The 19,363-nt window shown below is 40.5% G+C and overlaps 1 protein-coding gene across 2 annotated transcripts in view; it reads right to left on the minus strand.

Annotated features, from left to right (window-relative positions):
• The window catches only part of adam12 (ADAM metallopeptidase domain 12), a 185,124-nt gene that overhangs the window by 36,485 nt on the left and 129,276 nt on the right, over positions 1 to 19,363 (minus strand). For both annotated transcript variants that reach the window (XM_017713419.2, XM_017713418.2), the window contains exon 12: positions 1,396 to 1,573. In XM_017713419.2, coding sequence (XP_017568908.1) covers positions 1,396 to 1,573 — 178 coding nt within the window. The remainder of the gene's footprint in view (positions 1 to 1,395; positions 1,574 to 19,363) is intronic.

Below are 19,363 nucleotides of genomic sequence, written 5' to 3' on the forward strand. Positions count from 1 at the left end.
AAAGGCTTTGTGAGATGAGTACCATTAGAAGATGTAAATGTTCATTTGCAGCACTGTGTCTCAGAAAAAAGTATATAACAACTACTGGTACATACCCATATACTATTCTTTTAAAAGGTAAAATAACTGAAAATTGTATGCTGTGTGTCATTTCTTATATATAACTCATCACTAATACAAAGTAAACAACTCACGAATCTCAGAGATTTAACTTAGTGAGCCAAAGTGGACTTACTCATGAAAAATCAGAATTACTTATAGCCATTTACATCATTTTATATCAGAAAAATCAGCTGGGCAGCTCAAATTAGCACAGATTTAGTTAACTGCAAGCCAGCAAACATCCAATTTGGGCTCTTGTTCCACTAATTCCATTTTATTTTACAATCTTCGAGTGAAAAAAGGTATGTATGTGTTACACAAGTGCTTATAGCAGACAGTACTCCAGAAAAGTGTCTGTTACTGCAGCACTAAATGCTATTAAAGTTAGCTATGGCAGTTAAACTTCTCTGTGGTAACACTTGGAAGAGCTTTACTGACGTCAAGGTCGGATATGATTGGCTTACACTTTCATTGATTCTAATTTCATTGGCTGAGGCAAGCATTACGCTTTTGCCATCTCCAGTAATGTTAGAGAATATCTGGGAGGACCACGCCTGAAGATCCTCTCTCAGACCTATATCTATTCTTTGGGCAGGGTTTCTGACCACAGTTCCAGAATTCTCTCTCCTTTTACAATCCATCTCTTCTCATACTACAACATCCCGTTTAATATTCTAGTCCTGGTATGGTAATCACTTACACTGTCAACAGCTTGGAGAAATCATGCCTTCTTTTAAATGTTCCTCTATTTTATTTGCAAAAAAAACAAAGTAGCAAAAAAATGCCTGCAAAAGTTTTAGTAACACAAAACATCTATTTACTGAAGCGTTGTATTTTACAACACACAGGTTCATGTGAATCAAAATGTCTCCTGTATGTCATTATTCCCCAGATAATACTTCTGTCAGTTGTTGATTCATTTTTGAAGAAAAATGACAAGACCTAAGCAGCTTCTATGCAATATATTGCATGTTCTTGCAAGTTATTGCAGTATATTGCCAGCAGAGAAAGAACAGACGAAACTGATTTATTAAGAACATTCTTTAAAAGCAAGGTGTCTGTAAACCTTTGACTTTTTCCAACTGCGGTCGCAAAGAATATACATCAATATGTATAATAGACTTCATCCATTCATTGATGATGACATATTTCAATATCTTGTCATCACTCTGTGTTGAATACTTCATGTCTGAGCAACAATACACTTGATGGAGTGCTAGTGAGTGACTCACCAAGCAGCAGACAGTCGATGGGAGGAATGGGTGAATAATTAATAAGCGCGGTAACCCTTACCTCTGGCTCTCCACAGTCACACTCCTCTCCTTCCTCCACATAGCCGTTGCCGCATTTCTGTCCTCCATACAATACTTTGACCTCTGGCATGTTGTAGAGACACATGCCTACTCCCTTCTCCAGACTGGCAGCAAGATCTTTCTTGCTGCAGGTACTGAATACTGTGGGGAATGGGTACCTGAGCAGAAAGAGAAAAAGAGAGGAGCATGAATAGGGGGTATGCATTTGGGGTCACCCCCTCACCAGAAGGATATAAAGTGCCCCTGCTTTGGGCCATTGAGCAGGGGAACTGCATTCTCTGAAATGATGGAGCTTCATCCAGTACCATTGAGATGAGCTACAGTGGAGTTTCAACATTAGTACTTGACCTCACTAATGCTCTTGTTGCTGAAGGCAATCAAATCCTCACAGCAATGTTCAAGCACCTAGTGTAAAGCCTTCCCAGAAGATTAGAGGCTGTTACTGCATCAAAGAGGGGACAAACCCTATTATAGCCCTATTAAAAGGCCTATATCATGAAAAAAATGCATTTTCAAAACATATCATTCACTCCTCAGTCCATATATGGAAAATAAGCTGCAAAAAAACAGCCTAGTATGAAATCACTGATTTTGTGATGTCATGGAAACCAATGCATTTGCATATACCCATCAATTCAGCATACCACAGCCCATCCAGGCTGAAGTTAAAGGGAGTGTTTCAGCCCAAACTGCTGTTTGAATGACGCAGCCAATCAGAACAAATGTCATTTAGATATATCAGTCTTAAAGACACTGTAGAAAAACAGTCTATTTAATCCTAAGGAATAAAGATAGGGTAGAAATATAAAAGAATAGCTTTTGGTTCATGGACTTTTAATACCTTTAAATTTGAAAAAACTATTAGACAAGCAGATTTTTTAGTGTAAACACATTTAATATACCACTAGTAGATCTGAAATTACTAGCAGATTTGAAGCAAGCACTCACTGATACTTTAAAGTAGCTACACGTAACTGATAGGCTTAAAATCTTAGTTGACAGTTCACCGAAATTGTATGTGAAGTTCTTTACACTGAGTATAATCCATCCTTTCTGTCATACTGGACTGTAATAATGGACTTACAATGTCTTCTTCTTCTTTCGGCTGCTCCCTTTAGGGGTCGCCACAGCGGATCATCTGCCTCCATCTTGCCCTATCCACTGCCTCCTCTACTTTCACACCAACCATCTCCATGTCCACCTTCACTACATCCATAAACCCTCTCTGAGGTCTACCTCTTCTCCTTCTACCTGGCAGCTCCATCTCCAACATTCTTTGCCCAATATATCCACTATTCCTCCTCAACACATGTCCAAACCATCTCAACCTGGCCTCTCTGGCTTTATCTCCAAACTGCTCCACCTTCACTGTCCCTCTGATCTGCTCATTTCTAATCCTGTCCATCCTTGTCACTCCCAACGAAAATCTCAGCATCTTCATCTCCGCCACCTCCTGCACAGCCTCCTGTCTTTTAGACAGAGCCACAGTCTCCAAACCATCATAGCAGGACGCACTACTGTCTTGTAAACCTTCCCTTTCACTCTTGCTGCTATCCTTCTGTCACACATCAGCCCTGACACCCGTCTCCAACCACTCCATCCTGCCTGCACCATCTTCCTCACCTCTTTTCTGCACTGTCCATTGCTCTGGATGGTTGACCCAAGATATTTGAAGTCATCCGCCTTTATGACCTCTACTCCTTGCCTCTTCACCTTTCCACCTGCCTCCCTCTCATTCACACACATGTATTCCGTCTTGTCTCTACTGACCTTCATTCCTCTCCTCTCCAGTGCAAACCTCTCCCATTCTCTTCCACCTGCTCTCTACTCTCACCATTACAACATTACAATGTCATCTGCAAACATCATGGTCCATGGAGCCTCCTGCCTGACCTCCTCTGTCAACCTGTCCATCACCATTGCAAACAAGAAGGGGCTCAAAGCTGATCCCTGATGTAACCCTACCTTCACCTTGAAACCATTTGTCACTCCAACTGGACACCTCACCACTGTCTCACTATCCTCATACATGTCCTGCACCACCCTTACATACTTTCAGCTACACCTGACTTCCTCATACAGTACCACAGTTCCTCTCTTGGCACCCTATCATATGCCTTCTCTAGATCCACAAAGACACAATGTAGCTCCTTCTGACCTTCTCTGTACTTCTCTACCAACACTCTCAATGCAAAAAAAATTGCATCTGTGCTACTCTTTCTGGGCATGAAACCAAACTGCTGCTCACTGATCTGAACCTCTCGCCTTACCCTTGCTTCAACAACTCTTTCCCATACCTTCATGGTGTGGCTCACCAACTTTATACCTCTGTAGTTACTGCAGCTCTGCACATCACCCTTGTTCTTAAAAATGGGGACCAGTACACTGCTTCTCCACTCATCAGGCATCCTCTCACTCTCCAGGATTTTGTTAAACAACCTCCACAGGTATGTCATCTGGACCAACTGCCTTTCCATTCTTCATCCTTTTTAAAGCTGCCCTCACTTCCACCTTACTAATTCTCTGCACTTTTGATCCACTATCTCTCCCCCCGTTGTCCTCCACTCTCTCTTGTTTTCCTCATTCATTAGTTCTTCAAAGTACTCCTTCCATCTACTCAACACTCTCTGTTCACTCACTAGTACATTTCCCTCTCTATCCTTTATCAGCCTAACCTGCTGTACATCCTTTCCAGCTCTATCTCTCTGTTTAGCCAAACGATACAAGTCCTTTACTCCTTCTTTACTGTCCAGCCTCTCATACAGCTCATCATAGGTCTAAGCCTTTGCCTTTGCCACCATTCATTAATAATGGACTTACAATGTATTTGTGTAAATTACAATTTTTAAGTAATACTTTATTTGATGGCTACCTACTTAGGCACTTCATAGTACATGCATAAGCAGTAAATGACAGATTTTGTAAAGAAATATTTGAATATTAATAAACAGCTTATGCCAGTAACTGCAAGGTAACCTACAATGTTATATGAAGTAAATGACATTATATTTGCACAAGGGGCCCTCAAACTAAAGTGACAGACATTTGTTCCACTTATAACATCGTTATGAAGCATGATTCCCACTGGGAATGCTTTCTATAGTTCTATTTGGCACAATCAATGATATTGCCAAAAGTAATGATCACCGATATAAAAAATAAAACACTACACAGCTTTCGGAATTGGGGAAAAAAAACTGGTCTGGTTTGCCTACCTTGAACAAGCCAAAGTGAGCATCTTATTTGCCAGCTTTTTAAAAAAAATTTCCATTCGACTTTTAATGGTGCAGCAGATACATTTTGTCATCTGAGGAAAATTCAAACAATAAGGTGGCTAATAAGCGGCTAAGTTCTGCTTTGTGTTACATGAATGGTTGATTAGCTAAGCTCTTTAAAATGGCAAGCAGAGAAAACAAGTTTAACCTCTTTTATCTTCATACTCATCTCTTGTTAGGGCGCACTTCAGTTTCCCAGCCAATGATGGGTAAAAAGTGGGAGACTGAACGGTGATGGTGTGCCGACATTGTGCAACTATCAAGTACCCATGCTAATGTAACAAATATGTCAACTCATCTGTGAAGACATTACTCAAATGTCTCAGTTACCAAAATGAGGAGAGACCACGAGTCGCAGCGGATACCTCTCCACACAGGACTGAAACAGCCGCCAAGTGCGAATTCTGAACTGGCAAACCAAATAAGTCCACAGGGCTTCTCATAGCTTCTGATCTGCACCTCTACTTGGTTGTAGATTGTCTTGGATTATGCACTTTGCTGAGAGTGATTGAATCACATTAGAAAATAAATTTTCACACTCATTTCAGCCAGAAGAGTCACAGAAGTCCAGATTGTAAATTAATTTGTGATGCTTAGAGACATAATAAACATGTTTATCAAACACACATGGAACATGTAATCTTGTGATTTTGTGTATTGTTTTTATACATTTGATGTCTTCTAAGATTACGGCTATTCTAAAATAATGTCAATTATCACTCAAACAAGCACTGCTGTCTTTTTGGGTCGGTAAACAAACAAACAAATATGGTTAATGATATTAGTATTCCTCTTCTAATTCTGTATCATACTGTGAAGCTTGCATATCATTACACCCAAATATTTTCCCATATGCAAGAATATACATGCATTCTTGTATATATTTTACTTGAGTACAGTTTCACTTTGCTACCTTGTGTAATAGTATTACACTAGCATATGAGAGTGAAATGTGTAATGGTGTTACATTAGCATGTATATGCGTGTGGTCTTGATCGTTTGTTCATTCACAGCATCCATGGGGAAGCAACATTGTATCTTGCCTGTACCAAAATGTGTGTGGGCTGGGCTGAGGTGACCTCAAGAAACAAAAAAGTGAAGGCTATTATACACTATAAATACAGCAGGGACATGCAGGTAGAAAAAAAAACCAAAAAGCATGTGAACTGCTCCTAAAAATGTTCATAACTAGTGTGCAGAGCATATGAGGCAGCAGGACACATCTTCAGTTTGGCTCACAGCTCAGTACAAGGTAACGTCTTTTCCTTGGAGACTGAAATCCGGCAGGAGAGAAGCAGAGAGAAACAAAGAGGCAGAAGCTCTTAGCCCAAAGTGCTGTGTTGAGTCCAAATCTGTTTAGATTCGCTGAACTCTGCAAAATGGTGATTCAGGATGACAGTATTTTTGGATGACTTCACATTTCCTGGTAACACACCCTTGGGATGTCATATAAACTCCTCATATGATGTTGCAAGATACCAGTAACCTAGTCAAACACACAAAGACAGTCTGGGTCAGAATTCTAAAAAGTTAACAAGGTCTTGCCTTTGGTTAGCAAAACAGGGATTAGCATATGACCTTACTCCCTGACATTCACGCTTCAAACCGCAATGAGATATCATGCTAAGCTAGCTGAGCAGAAGACCATATGGTGACAGCTCGTGGTTGAAATGCTCATTATATTCATGTTGCGAATCCCTCCCCAAGAGCATGATTATACACTAAACCAGTGATGTCTCTGACCCCAGCTTGACCATGCCACCCTAATGACCAAAGCAGCGAGTCTGAGGACCGGTCCAGGTCTTTCATGCAAAGAACTGTTGCTGCCAACAAGCTCGCATGAAAGCTGCGGCGGCGCGACTGATCAGAGGAGGGAGCGATATAAGCTCATTTGTGTCTAGTTTGCATCTCTTTTTGAGGCCATTCCCTTCAAATGGCTTGCAGAGGATTCTTCACAGTCTGCTGCGGCCAGACACCCTAAGACTCTGCTCCGCGCTGACTCACCCAAACAAGCTAATGAACATTCAGTGAGCACTCACAAATACGGCCAGCCGCCTCATGATCAAACGTGCAAACCTTGAGTTTTCAGAACTCTGAAAGCAAGTCTCTTCTTTTGCATTAATAATGCTTCTGCAGGGATGCATGTGAGGCAGGGATTAAAATTTTAATATTCATAAAGGTAATGGGGCCTAGCACCACCCACTGGGCATTTACCACATGCTGTTTATTTTAATCCTAATTGTTTATGGTTAAATGAGGCCTACGTTGTAATGTTGCAATGTTACACACTGAATAACTGTAAACTTTTTTATGCTACAGGGTCGGTGCTACAAGAGTGTCTCGGGGGATTGCTGACAGTTAAAAAAGTTCCCCTGCACCAAAGAAAATACTGTAAAATATAAGGTTGTCAAGGTCAACTGCACTGGGCTCTTAAATCCTCCTCACTTTTTTCCACCTTGAATAAATTAAAAACTGGCAAATCTCTCTTTAAAACATCACAATTTTGGCAGATGCTATCACCATGGCAACATTTACATGGCTGCATGCTGTTGTCATTTGCACAAAAATGCACAGAACTACTTTTTTAATGCCAGCATGTAAACATGACATTTGCCCGCATTATTGTTTCTCCTGATTGTGGGGTTAGCCAAGCTGTGCTAGTTTCTATAGGCTACTTATATGGTAAAAGAGTAGTAGAACTTGACTGGGCTAGAAAACAAGAATCAGTACTACGAAAAATAACATGAACATGAAGTTTTCTGGCCAAATCAAAGATGACAGTATATTACGACCACTTTTACTGAAATGCACATTATGATGTTCTTCTAATTGACAAAGAGTAAGCTTCAACAAGATGATATCACACTACGTCTGCTCCAGTGTAAGGGACTGTTAAAAAATTCCTGGACAAAAAAGTAAAGGTAAACATAAAGGAATCCCTCACCCCAAAGCCTGGTTTAACTGCAAACTGCATTACTTTCCTCATGGTTACCTGAAATGAGGACTCTGTTACTGGCAAAGGCCTAGTAATGGGAAATGGATAATTTGGCTATAAAGAACTTGGCTAGTTGGGTAGTTGGTGTCAGCCTTAATGTCTACTAGTTGGCCCCATGAACCTGTAACCACTGGAGCGAAAATTGGTCATGCCTTTCAATAAAAAGAGCTGATTGCCTGTTAGTAGTGATTTTAAATATGTTTTTGTTAGTGTGACTTTTAGTTTAGTTCTTTATTTAAAGATGTTCGAGTCTGTTAATTGACAGGAGTGGATTAAGAAAGAAAACCTTCCTCAATGTGCTTTTCATTATTACTATATACTGAAGCAGAAAGTTTAGATTAATGGTTATTCTTTAAAAAGCCTCTTAAGAGATTTCTTTATTTCTTTCTCAACCTTTCTCTTAAGAACAATGGGCCTCATTCATTCCTTCATTCATTTATCATCTAAGCTGTTTATCATCATGGGTCATGGGGGGTACTGGAGCCTATCCCAGCCCTGACTGGGCAGAAGACAGGAAACACCCTGGACAGGCTGCCAAAACACAAAAAGCTTTTTCTTAAATTTGTTCTTCAGGAAGGTCCTAAGAAAAAGTCTATGTTAGATTCATGACACGTTCTTAAGCTGTAGAATTGTCCATACCTTCGTTCTCTTGAGTGTGTGTAGATTCTGTTCTTACCCAAGAACAAATTCCAAATAAGAAAACATTGGTCTTCAAATCCAAGATTGGCGCAGAGCATGGCTGCCGTGTTGGGAGCTCCCTTAACTTCTATTCATTTTTTTGTTAATTTTGTTTTCATTTGTTTGCTTTTGCACTAAATGTTGCCAGCATATTTGTTTATGACAGAAAAACACTTTTGGGAATCAGATCGATGATCACTCACCGAAAAACTAGACTTTGAGTTCCTGAACACAGATCTATTGTTCTAGAACCTCAAAGAGGCCCCCATTTATCTGGTCCAACCGGCCGAGGAAACGCCACAGATGCCGGAAAAGAGGCAGGAGAGCCGGCATTCTGGTCAGGCTGAGACAGCATACTAATCATCACCCACTCCCCAGCATACTACTGGCAAACGTGCAGTCCCTGGACAACAAAATTAGTGAACTCAGGGCATGGATCTCTTTCCAGCGAGAAACATGGGATTGCTGTATAATCTGCCTCTCAGAGACCTGGCTATTAGGAGAGATTCCCAATGAGGCCATTGAGCCTGTGGGCTTCTCTGTGCACTGTGTGGACAAAACAAAGGACCTCTCTGGGAAGAGCAAAGGGGGAGGTGCATGTTTTATGATCAACATTGCTTGGTGTGACCAGAGAAATGTACACTTCATTGAGTCTTTCTGCTCCCCAGACCTGGAATATCTAATCATCTCGTGCAGACCGATGTGGCTGCCTAGAGAGATTTCAGGGCTCACTGTCACCGCCGTGTACATCCCAAAACAGGCTGATACAGAGCCTCCATTGTTGGGGACTTCAACAAAGCAAACTTTAAGGAAGTCACTCCAAAGTACTTCCAACACATCTCATGCAGCAAATGAAGATCACGCGCGCTGAACCACTGCTACTCTCCCCTTGTGCTCACAAAAAGAGTTCGTGTCTACCCTAAACAGAAGCCATGGCTCAACTATGAGGTCTGTGCTGCTCTAAGTGCGTATTCCGCTGCTTTTAAATCAGGAAACAAGGATGAGTATAAAAAAGCCAGCTATGCTCTCCGTAAGGCCATCAAAGCAGCTAAACGTGAGTGCAGGGCTAAAGTGGAGTCAAAACCACCAACATGAGAAACCTGTGGGAGGGGCTTAACACAATAACGGACTTTAAGAGGGGAACTTGTTCTGTGAATAACATCCTTGCTATGCTTCCAGATGAGCTGAATACTTTCTACGCTCGTTTCGAGGCAAATCACGCCATGCTCGCGGAAAGAGTCCCCGTCCCCACTGCCGCCGAGACAACACCCCCCTCCATCTCCGTGGCTGACGGGTGCAGAGCCTTCAAGCGTGTTAACAACCGCAAGGCAGCCAGGCCGGACAGGATCTCTGCACACGCTCTCAAAGCCTGTGCACATCAGCTGGCAGGAGTGTTTACAGACATTTTTAACCTCTCTCTCTCACTCTTAGTTGTTCCTGTGTGCTTCAAACTGGCCACCATTGTGCCAGTTCCAAAGACAGCCAGGGTTAAGACTCTAAATGACTCCCATCAGCATCAATGGAGCCATGGTAGAGAGGGTCAGCAGCTTCAAGTTCCTCAGTGTTTACATCTCAGAGGAACTGACATGGACCGAACACACCACAGAAGAAGGCACAAAAGCACCTCTTCCACCTCAGGAGGCTGAAGAGGTTTGGCATGTACTGTGGAGAGCATTCTAACAGGCCATCACCACCTGGTATGGAAACTGTACTGCCATTGAGCGGAAAGCTCTGCAGAGCGTGGTGCGAACAGCCCAGCACATCACCGAGGTCCAGCTCCCAAACCTTTTGGACTTATACACCAGCCGCAGCCTGAGGAAGACGAGGAGGATTCTGAAGGATTCCACCCACCCAAGCCACTGTCTGTTCTCAAAGCTGCCGAGCGGGAGGAGGTACAGAAGCATCATAAGCATACATTAAGTCTAAACCCAGCCGGTTCCAAGTTTCTACCCCTGGGCCATCAGGCTACTGAACAGCCAGTAGTGCTGGTGTATTGGGTTTGTAGGCCTGTCACTACACCCCTTGAGTCATCATCTCCATTGACAATCTAAAACCTCATCAACACCAACAGACTCACTCTCATCTTACTGCACCTTCAATCTAGCAAACCTGTACTTACACATATAGATCGACATTTTGTACAACCCCAGTTCCAGTGAAGTTGGGACGTTGTGTAAAACATAAATAAAAACCGAATAGGATGATTTGCAAATACTTTACAACCTATATTTAATTGAATACACTACAAAGACAAGATATTTAATGTTCAAACAGATAAACTTTATTGTTTTTTGCAAATATTCACTCATTTTGAATTTGATGCCTGCAACACGTTCCAAAGAAGTTGGGACAGGGGCAACAAAAGACTGGGAAAGTTGAGGAATGCTCAAAAAAACACCTGTTTGGAACATTCCACAGGTGAACAGGTTCATTGGAAACAGGTGAGTGTCATGATTGGGTATAAAGGGAGCATCCCTGAAAGGCAACAAGCAAGGATGTGGTGAGGTTCACCACTTTGTGAACAACTGCGTGAGCAAATAGTCCAACAGTTTAAGAACAACGTTTCTCAATGTGCAATTGCAAGGAATTTAGGGATTTCATCATCTACAGTCCATAATATCATCAAAAGATTCAGAGAATCTGGAGAAATCTCTGCAAGTAAGCGGCAAGACAGAAAACTCGTGACCTTCGATCACTCAGGTGGCACTGCATTAAAAACTGACATCATTCTGTAACGGATATGGTGCATTTTGAAGCACAAAATATGACAGCGGAGACCCCGGACTGTTGAGCAACTGAAGTTGTACATCAAGCAAGAATGGGAAAGAATTCCACCCACAAAGCTTCAACAATTAGTGGCCTCAGTTCCCAAATGCTTATTAAGTCTTGCTAAAAGGAAAGGTGATGTAGCACAGTGGTAAACAAGCCCCTGTCCCAACTTCTTTGGAATGAGTTGCAGGCATCAAATTCAAACTGAGTGAATATTTGCAAAAAACAATAAAGTTTATCTGTTTGAACATTAAATATCTTGTCTTTGTAGTGTATTCAATTCAATATAGGTTGAAAAGGTTGCAAAATAGGTTGCAAATCATTGCATTCGGTTTTTATTTATGTTTTACACAATGTAATGTGTAATGTGACAATAAATGTGATTTGTTTTGATTTGGCGATTGTCAGAATCTTTGTGAAAATGGCATAAGAGGGTTTCAAGAAGAAATTTCTTAAGAACAGTTGGTGAATGAGGTCCAATTATAAATGCTAGTGATATTATTGACAAAAAGATGTTCTTAAATATTTTCTTGATACAGTCTCATACTTGTCTCAAGCTGTAAGAATTGACATGGTAAATCTCTTAAACTATAACCTCCAATGAATTCAACAACACATAATTCCTAAAATACTTTTTTTACCTGTTGGCAGCTTCTTCAAACTTAAATTCTAGCTCTTGTTTCATAATTATTAAATGTTTGGTTGAATTTTGTTTTACTTTAATTTTGCTGTCATCAGGAGCTGATGTCATTAAACTGAATAACAGAGATATGGTGAAATTTCTGATAATCTGTAACATGATAAATTATATTGATGGCCTACATGACATAACCTATTGTTTACATAAGAAAATTGTAAAATTTTCTTAAGAAAATACATAAGGCTAGTAAAAAAAAAAGAGTTGGGGAAGAATTGCATTTTAGAGGATTCTTATAAACATCTAAGTGTTTGTCATAAAATCCTTTGTAAGTTTTTTCTTAGAAAAGCTTTTGTGAATCTGCCCCTGGTCTTGTACAACTGTAAATAACTGCCCAGGGGAAGCTCAGTGAACAGGCTCTCCTACATGGATTTTGTTACAGTACAGAAATAATCTTTTCTCAAGCAAATCTGAGAGAAAATCCAAAGAAATGCTGAGCAGAAACCTGGACAGAGCAGAAACATGGAAAGCAGGAAAACTAAAAGTCCAGATACAAAACACTAAACACTGAAACCTAAACACTGAGAGACGAACTGAAGAAAAACATAAACTTAGGAAAATGAGGGCAACCAAAAGAGGTCCAAACATTGTTTGGCAAAACTAAAAATGCACAGCAGGACAACAGAGCAAACAACAAAGCGGTATAAATACACAGACATGCAAAGAACAGCTGGCAATAATGATCTTGAGAAGGGGTTACAGACTACGCACAGGTGAGACTGATGACAAGGGGATGAAGGATGACAATGGACAGACCGGGAAAAGGGCAGAGCTTACGTGACAGAAATTATCACACACTTACAAACAGTAGGGTTTAATCAGCAACTTCTTATGCACAAATCACCAGAACTGCCTATTCTATTGCCAAAAAATATCTAAACAATGACTGTAAATTCACTGATGCTGGGAAACTGCACCAGGGCGGGTAGGATCACCTCACTCGTGATTCTGGAGCGTTCTCCTCATGACCTCTTGTTCCTTTAAGCCTGCACTTTTCCTGCCTATTCATCCTTGCACTTCCATTCAATTGAACAGGACCTGTTTCTTCCTCTAGTGCAGAGGAACCTCAGTCAAAGGCGAGAGCACAGCTCTCTGTTCTCATTTTGAAAGGAAGCAGGGGGAGATTCTGGTGGAAATCAAACCTCCATGACTCAGAAGTGACTGTCACCAGTGCCAGCGAAGCAAAATAAACTCTGAGAGGATGAAAGAGAGGAAAGAGGTAGGGAGGGATGGAGGGAGGTGCTAAGAGGAGGAAATGTTTGCCATGAACAGCTGCGCTCCCTTGGGGGAAGGGGGTGCTGGGTGGAGTTTCAGCCAGCTCCAGGGCTGCAGTGCTGGCCAAGGCAAGAGATAGGCCAAGATGGAGAGATAAATGAAGAGGGGGAGAGAAAGACACTCTTGGAGAGAAGTTTACAGGTTCTGTCCCTTTGCTTCAACCTCATGTCCGCAATTCACCTTGACTCAGCTTTATAAAACACTCTGATACAAATCTGCCTTTGTGGGAATAAAAGTCAGAATGCCAAATAAGACGTGTCAAAATGTTGCCGCATGTCTGTCTTGCATGAATAATACAATGTGCAAAAGGAAAGAGCGCTTTATATGCCCTTCAGCCTCAAAATGTCAAGACACTCCTCCAAAACATTAATAGTGCAACACTCCTGAGAAATCCAAGCATACTCACATTAGGAGGAACAGAAGTCTATGATGAGGGGATGAATGATAATAGCAGGGCTCAGAAACAAAATACAAGTCTGTTCGCTTTGAGCAAAACCCATAATTTAACATTTCCGTTCTTGCATTTCCAACACTACATTCCTAAATTAGTTCCAACAAAATTTAAAAACTTTCATTTTAATTACATTTATATTCACATTTATGCATTTGGCAGATGCTCTTATCCAAAGTGAGTTACAGCTTAATCTTGTTACAAAAGTAGCCAAATGCACCATCAGGAGTTCTTGCCCAAGGACTCCATTATGACCAAATTTCACTTTATGTGGGCCTAATATAACTAAATAGTAGGTTTGGACACTATAAGGCAAAACACAATGACACACACACACACATACACACACAAACACACGATCTACAGAATTTCACTCTTTGTGAATTGAAGATGCTCAAGTACTTACATTTACTTTGCTTCAACCTTGAATTGAGTAGTGATGGTGGCCAAAAGGGCTGGAGATGCTATAACATAGTTATAGCTATATTCTTCAGTAATTGATAATTCCCTCATGCTGAACAGTGCGTTTAAAATGATAAACTTAATGAAAGCATGCCAGATATGAGCTTGTAACTGTGCCCTTTTCACTACATAGTGCACTATTTTTGGGTTCCGCCAAAGGAGAAAATTCAGTGCACTCAAACAATTCCATAATGTTGCTTTGGAGAATGTAAATAAAAATAGAATGCAATGATATGCAAATCATGTAAACCATATTTTAAAGGAAAATACAACAAAGACAACAAATCAAATGTTGAAACTGAGCAGGGATTTTCATGAATTATTATATATAATTCAATGTTATGTTTAATTAATTAAATGTTATTATGTACTGAAGATGATGAAAAACAAAAGTTCTTTGCTATTTTACATTGATAAACATTACTCGTTTTCGATTGTGCAGTCTTTCACAGAGCGGAGAACCACTTCCCATCTTTACTTCTGAGAGACTCAGCATCTCTGGGACCCAGTTATATTACCAACCTGTTGCCAATCAACTATCAGGTGTTTTTTTAGCATTACACAACTTTACCAGTCTTTTGTTGCACCGTGGCACAATTTCGAAATGGGCAAATATTTTTCAAAAAACAATAAAATTTCTCAGTTTGACATGTTGTTTTTTGTACTTTTTAAAAATTAAACATAGGGTTTAAATGATCTGCACAGCATCTCAATTTATTTGGAGGTGGGGTTGTAGTGCACAACTGCTGTACCATAGGGAATGGGGATACCATAATACACTGCGTCATTTGGCTTGAAGATTCAGAGGAGAAGCATCTCAGAAGAGGACCAAACCCAGCTACTAAGGCATTGTCTCCACAGACATCTTTTCTTACCTGTTACAAAAGTAAGTAAGCTCTTCTCATGCGTGCTGCGCTTATAGCAGACCGGTGGCATGTTTATAGCGTTTATGTGAGAAAATCATGAGCAATCCATATGACATTCTGTTCCCTATAATAGTGCTCTTTACAGTGATCCAGAATTTTGTAGGATATAGTGATTAAGGGACCATTTTGGATGTGGCAATGGTATTTTTTGTTCCTGGCCGCCCACAACACAAGAACAATGTAAACTAGTTCATTATTTATATCTTAACTCACAAACATGGAAGTCTGGAGTTCGGATGTGAGTGAAAAACTAGTTCACACACTGCTGTTCTTATTACACGCAGTTACTTCAGACCTCACATTGTGAGTGACAGAGAGGCATTCTTACAGTGCAGATATCTCTCAAACCACTCTCCTTAAGTATCACTCCCCCTTATTTGCCTGTTACGTAGTAATGACAACCAGCCATTAAAAATATGAACAGCTACAGTTTTATTACAACTACTATTCTGCTGAGAAGAATGATAATGACAGCAAGTAGCCCAAGTGAGCATTAATGACAAAACTAAAATGCCCACATTGTAATGAATGCCGGGCATGAGTGGCAGAGCTGTTTCTGAACCCCATATTCCATTATTAACGCCTCACACTGCATCATCAAAAACAGATGAGGAGAATCTAATCCATCAGAAGTGAGCTTCTTTCATAATGGCATGTCTAGCCTCCTGAATGTTTCAGCTAGTAGTACAATGTTTTTTTGTTTTTTTTTAGCTACTGATGCTGCCACATGTAAAGAATGTAGCTATTTTGACACTTGACGTTTTCAGTATACCAAACAAAGTTGTGTATCACATAGGAATATAAATAAACTTTCTTGTTAATTCATTTGAGGTTCATAATTGTCTCTGAATCTAATATTGAAAATGAAAAATTGGTGGTATAATAGTAATAATACACTACAGGAAATAGTATACCATGTGGTATTGGCACTAGTGGAGCACTAGTTAATAGACTTTGAACCTATGTTCTCTTTAAATCTTGCACGATGCAACTTGATTGATGTTCTAGGGCAAACTATTGATTCTGTGGGAAATAACTGCTGGGTAACTTTATCTCTCCCAAACTGCTGCCTTTGTGTACTGTCAATGAACCAGAGTGTGCTTCTGAAGAAAGACATGCAAAGCATTCTGACAGAGAGAAATGGAATTGCCAGAGGATAAAATTTAAAAAATTAACTGTTTGCATCATGTCACTCATTACCTGTGCCAAGGCCACATCTTTCTGTTCAAACCCCTGCTTCTATAGCCTGATTTGTGGAAAGAAATGAACTACGTTGAAATATCAGTAAACAGAAATGTCTGTCCAGAGCTGCCGCTAGACTCCATCTCCTGTCTAGTCGGAAACTAAGGCTAGAAAATTAATGATGTGAGAGAAATGTGAGAAGTCAGCAGCGAAGTAGGAAGGAACTAAAACATACATAGATTAACTTTCAGAAGTCTGGAGTTATTATTATGACTTTGCAATGCATTTGCTTTCCACTGCATAACTATTCATATGAAATAATGAATTACATAGTTACATAATAAATACATATACAGGGACCATCTTCATTTAATTTCCAGTCAAAATGGAAATTTGGGAACAATTATTTATTTTACAGAGTCAGGAAAAAAAAACAGCAGTCTAATACAAATGTTCCCATGTTTATTGTGTCCAACCATTTTTGCAGCTTCTATTATTTTAAGAGACCCGTTTTCAGTTTTTCAAAAAAATCTGAAGGGAATCAGCAGTACCTATAAACATTTCCAAACTTCAATCTTAACATTTGGTTGTATTTTCTGCTTGTCATGATCCAAATAATCTCAATTACAATATTTTTTAAATCACTTTCTAAGCACCAGTTTTTTTCACTCCCTGCGACCCAGAAGGATAAGTGGCTGTGTGTATGTGTGTTTTCACTTGCTTTCCTTTAACTTTCCTCTTCTTAAACAAGTGGATTATCTATTCTCCTCAGAAATATCTCATAAAAATGAATAACTTGTACTTAGTACTTGGTTGTTAAATAAATTAAGGATCTCTGACATCTGCACAGTACTGCATACTGTTTCCTGTTCTGACGTTTGTTTGTTTCAATGTCAAGAAATGACAAAACAAGGCAAAAATAAAGAATTTTTTTTGTTCCACAAAACAAGACCGTAGAGAAAATAACTTCAGTCATATTCAAATCATAATAAAATATCTTCTCTTCTACTTACTAACACAATGTGCAGGTTCAGAATCTGCACTTTGAACAGAATGTCTCTGCTAGTTTAGAAAGGAAACAATTAAACAAATTATGAAGAAATGTTTTAAGGCATATACACAACAAATCCAGGCAAGATAACAATGATAAACGAACCTGGTATGTATGGGGGCTCAACAGAGGTAGGTGGTTGTAATAATAATGGCAGGAGCAGGAAGGGCCTTTGGCGGGTAAAAGCTTGGCTCAAGGCTTGAAGGAGCTCGGAGCACTCGATGCTGAGCAAAGCTGCCTCTGGCTGGCGGTGGGTCAGCCAGGTTAAGAGAGGCTGGCACAGCGAGAAAGAGAGCCAGAGAAAGGCGGCTTTCATACAGATGGCTGTGTATGGCCTGGCAGTTGGAGCTGTGAGGCTTCTGAGAGTGGCCTGGGGTTGGCATGGTTTTGGGGGGGGGTTAGGTGCTTGTGTGTGTGTGTGTGTGTTTATGAGTGACATTTCCCTGCCAGTGCGCTCTCAAGCAGTGCTGCAGGAAGTATGGAGATAAGGAGAGCCAGCCATGCAGCCAAGCATGAACACACACACATACACTCCAAGTCAAGTGCCCGTGTCCACTCAGACCCTTGCAGATTCTCTCTTCGTTCTCTATTGCCAAACCACACTGATCCGTCTGCTCCTAGCCCACAATCTGTGCAACCCCTTAAACCATCCCCCTGGACTCGCTTTCACCCTTCCATCTGAGCGCCCAACAAATCCTTCCCCCCTAGAATCACACTCAACTTCCATCTTTACCACCACCTCCTTGACTTTACCAGTCCCTCCCCCAACCCGCTAAATCCTCAGTGCAAACCCCAGGCCCAGTGATGTTATTCTCCAGCCCCTCCGACAACCTCAGTTCCTCAGGTCTCTGCTCTCTTGTCCGATTTTGAGTTACCCTAAAGATGAAGATGAATTTACATTCTGGCGCCTCAGGCAGAAATTAAGGTGAAAAGATTTCTGGTGGAGATTGGAGGGAAGTGGCTACATCTAAAGCTTAAAGCAGAGCAAAATAAGTCTGCATTTTCATTCATATTTCATTCATATACTAGGACATTAGCACATACTAAGACATACTGAACATTAAATGTTGTGGCTCCCAAGGTGGTATATATATATATATATATATATATATATATATATATATATATATATATGAGACTGATCACAGCATTTACCAAAATAAAACATTTGTAATTACCAGGAGTTATAAGCTAAATAGATTACACAGAGTTATCGCTACTCAGTATCAGCCAATACACCAGTACAGGAAAAGAAAATTGGTATCAGCGCATCCCCAGCTAAGAGGCACAAATATATAGTTACATGGTTATGATTACTTTAGTGCTTTTAAAGATTTGTAGAGGTTTTGGTAATAATGGACAGATGCTAATCTTTAATCAAAACATTAAATGAAAACATAATACATGAAAGTATTTGACTGATGTTCATTTAAAAAAATGTTTGCTAAAGCATCATGGCATATTTATGGAATTTCTCAGGAGATCAGTATTTGCAGAAAACCAGTCACTGCTGCATTCTCCACCACTTGCTCATGCTGAGCAGATCTCTGTTCAGGCGCCAGTGCACCTGCTGAGCTTCTGACATCTCAAAGCGGGTAGGAGTGACATCAGATCTTAAAGCTGAATCAAGCAAGGCTTGATCATGAAAAGCAAATCAGCAAGAAAGACAGATAAAAAGGTATACAAGCCAAATAAAGCCCTGCTGCAACTCTGCAGCTGCAAAAATCCTGGAAATGTTCCTTGGAGTCTACCTAGGCGTGAGGTCCACTTGGCTCCCTGGGTCTTTTACAGGAATGTGTGTGCTTTCTCTCTCTTCCTCCATTCTTGCTCAAACACTTCTGAGTATTATTTCAGCTGAGCTTGAGCGCTGCCCAAATGTTCCTGGAAGAGGCTGAGAGTTCCGTTGGATGATGTTAGCTTAAAGCCCTTTCGACCAGGCCGGCACTCCAGCTATGCTAATCAAATTACCCTCTGGGAGGTGTCAGAACTGCATAGCCTTCCAGGTCACGCCATCATCACCTCTGATATCGCAATGTGCTCAGGCATGCATGCTCCCCCCATACACAAAGAATCACTTCTAATTTGACGTACATTTCCATACCCCAGTCCACATTCATCACCAATGTGAGCCTCTGAGGTAAACCACAGGCCCACTATTCAGAGGCCATTTTTATACCAGAACCTTTC

Source organism: Pygocentrus nattereri, chromosome 10 (genome assembly GCF_015220715.1).
Source record: "Pygocentrus nattereri isolate fPygNat1 chromosome 10, fPygNat1.pri, whole genome shotgun sequence".
Taxonomy (NCBI): Eukaryota; Metazoa; Chordata; class Actinopteri; order Characiformes; family Serrasalmidae; genus Pygocentrus; species Pygocentrus nattereri.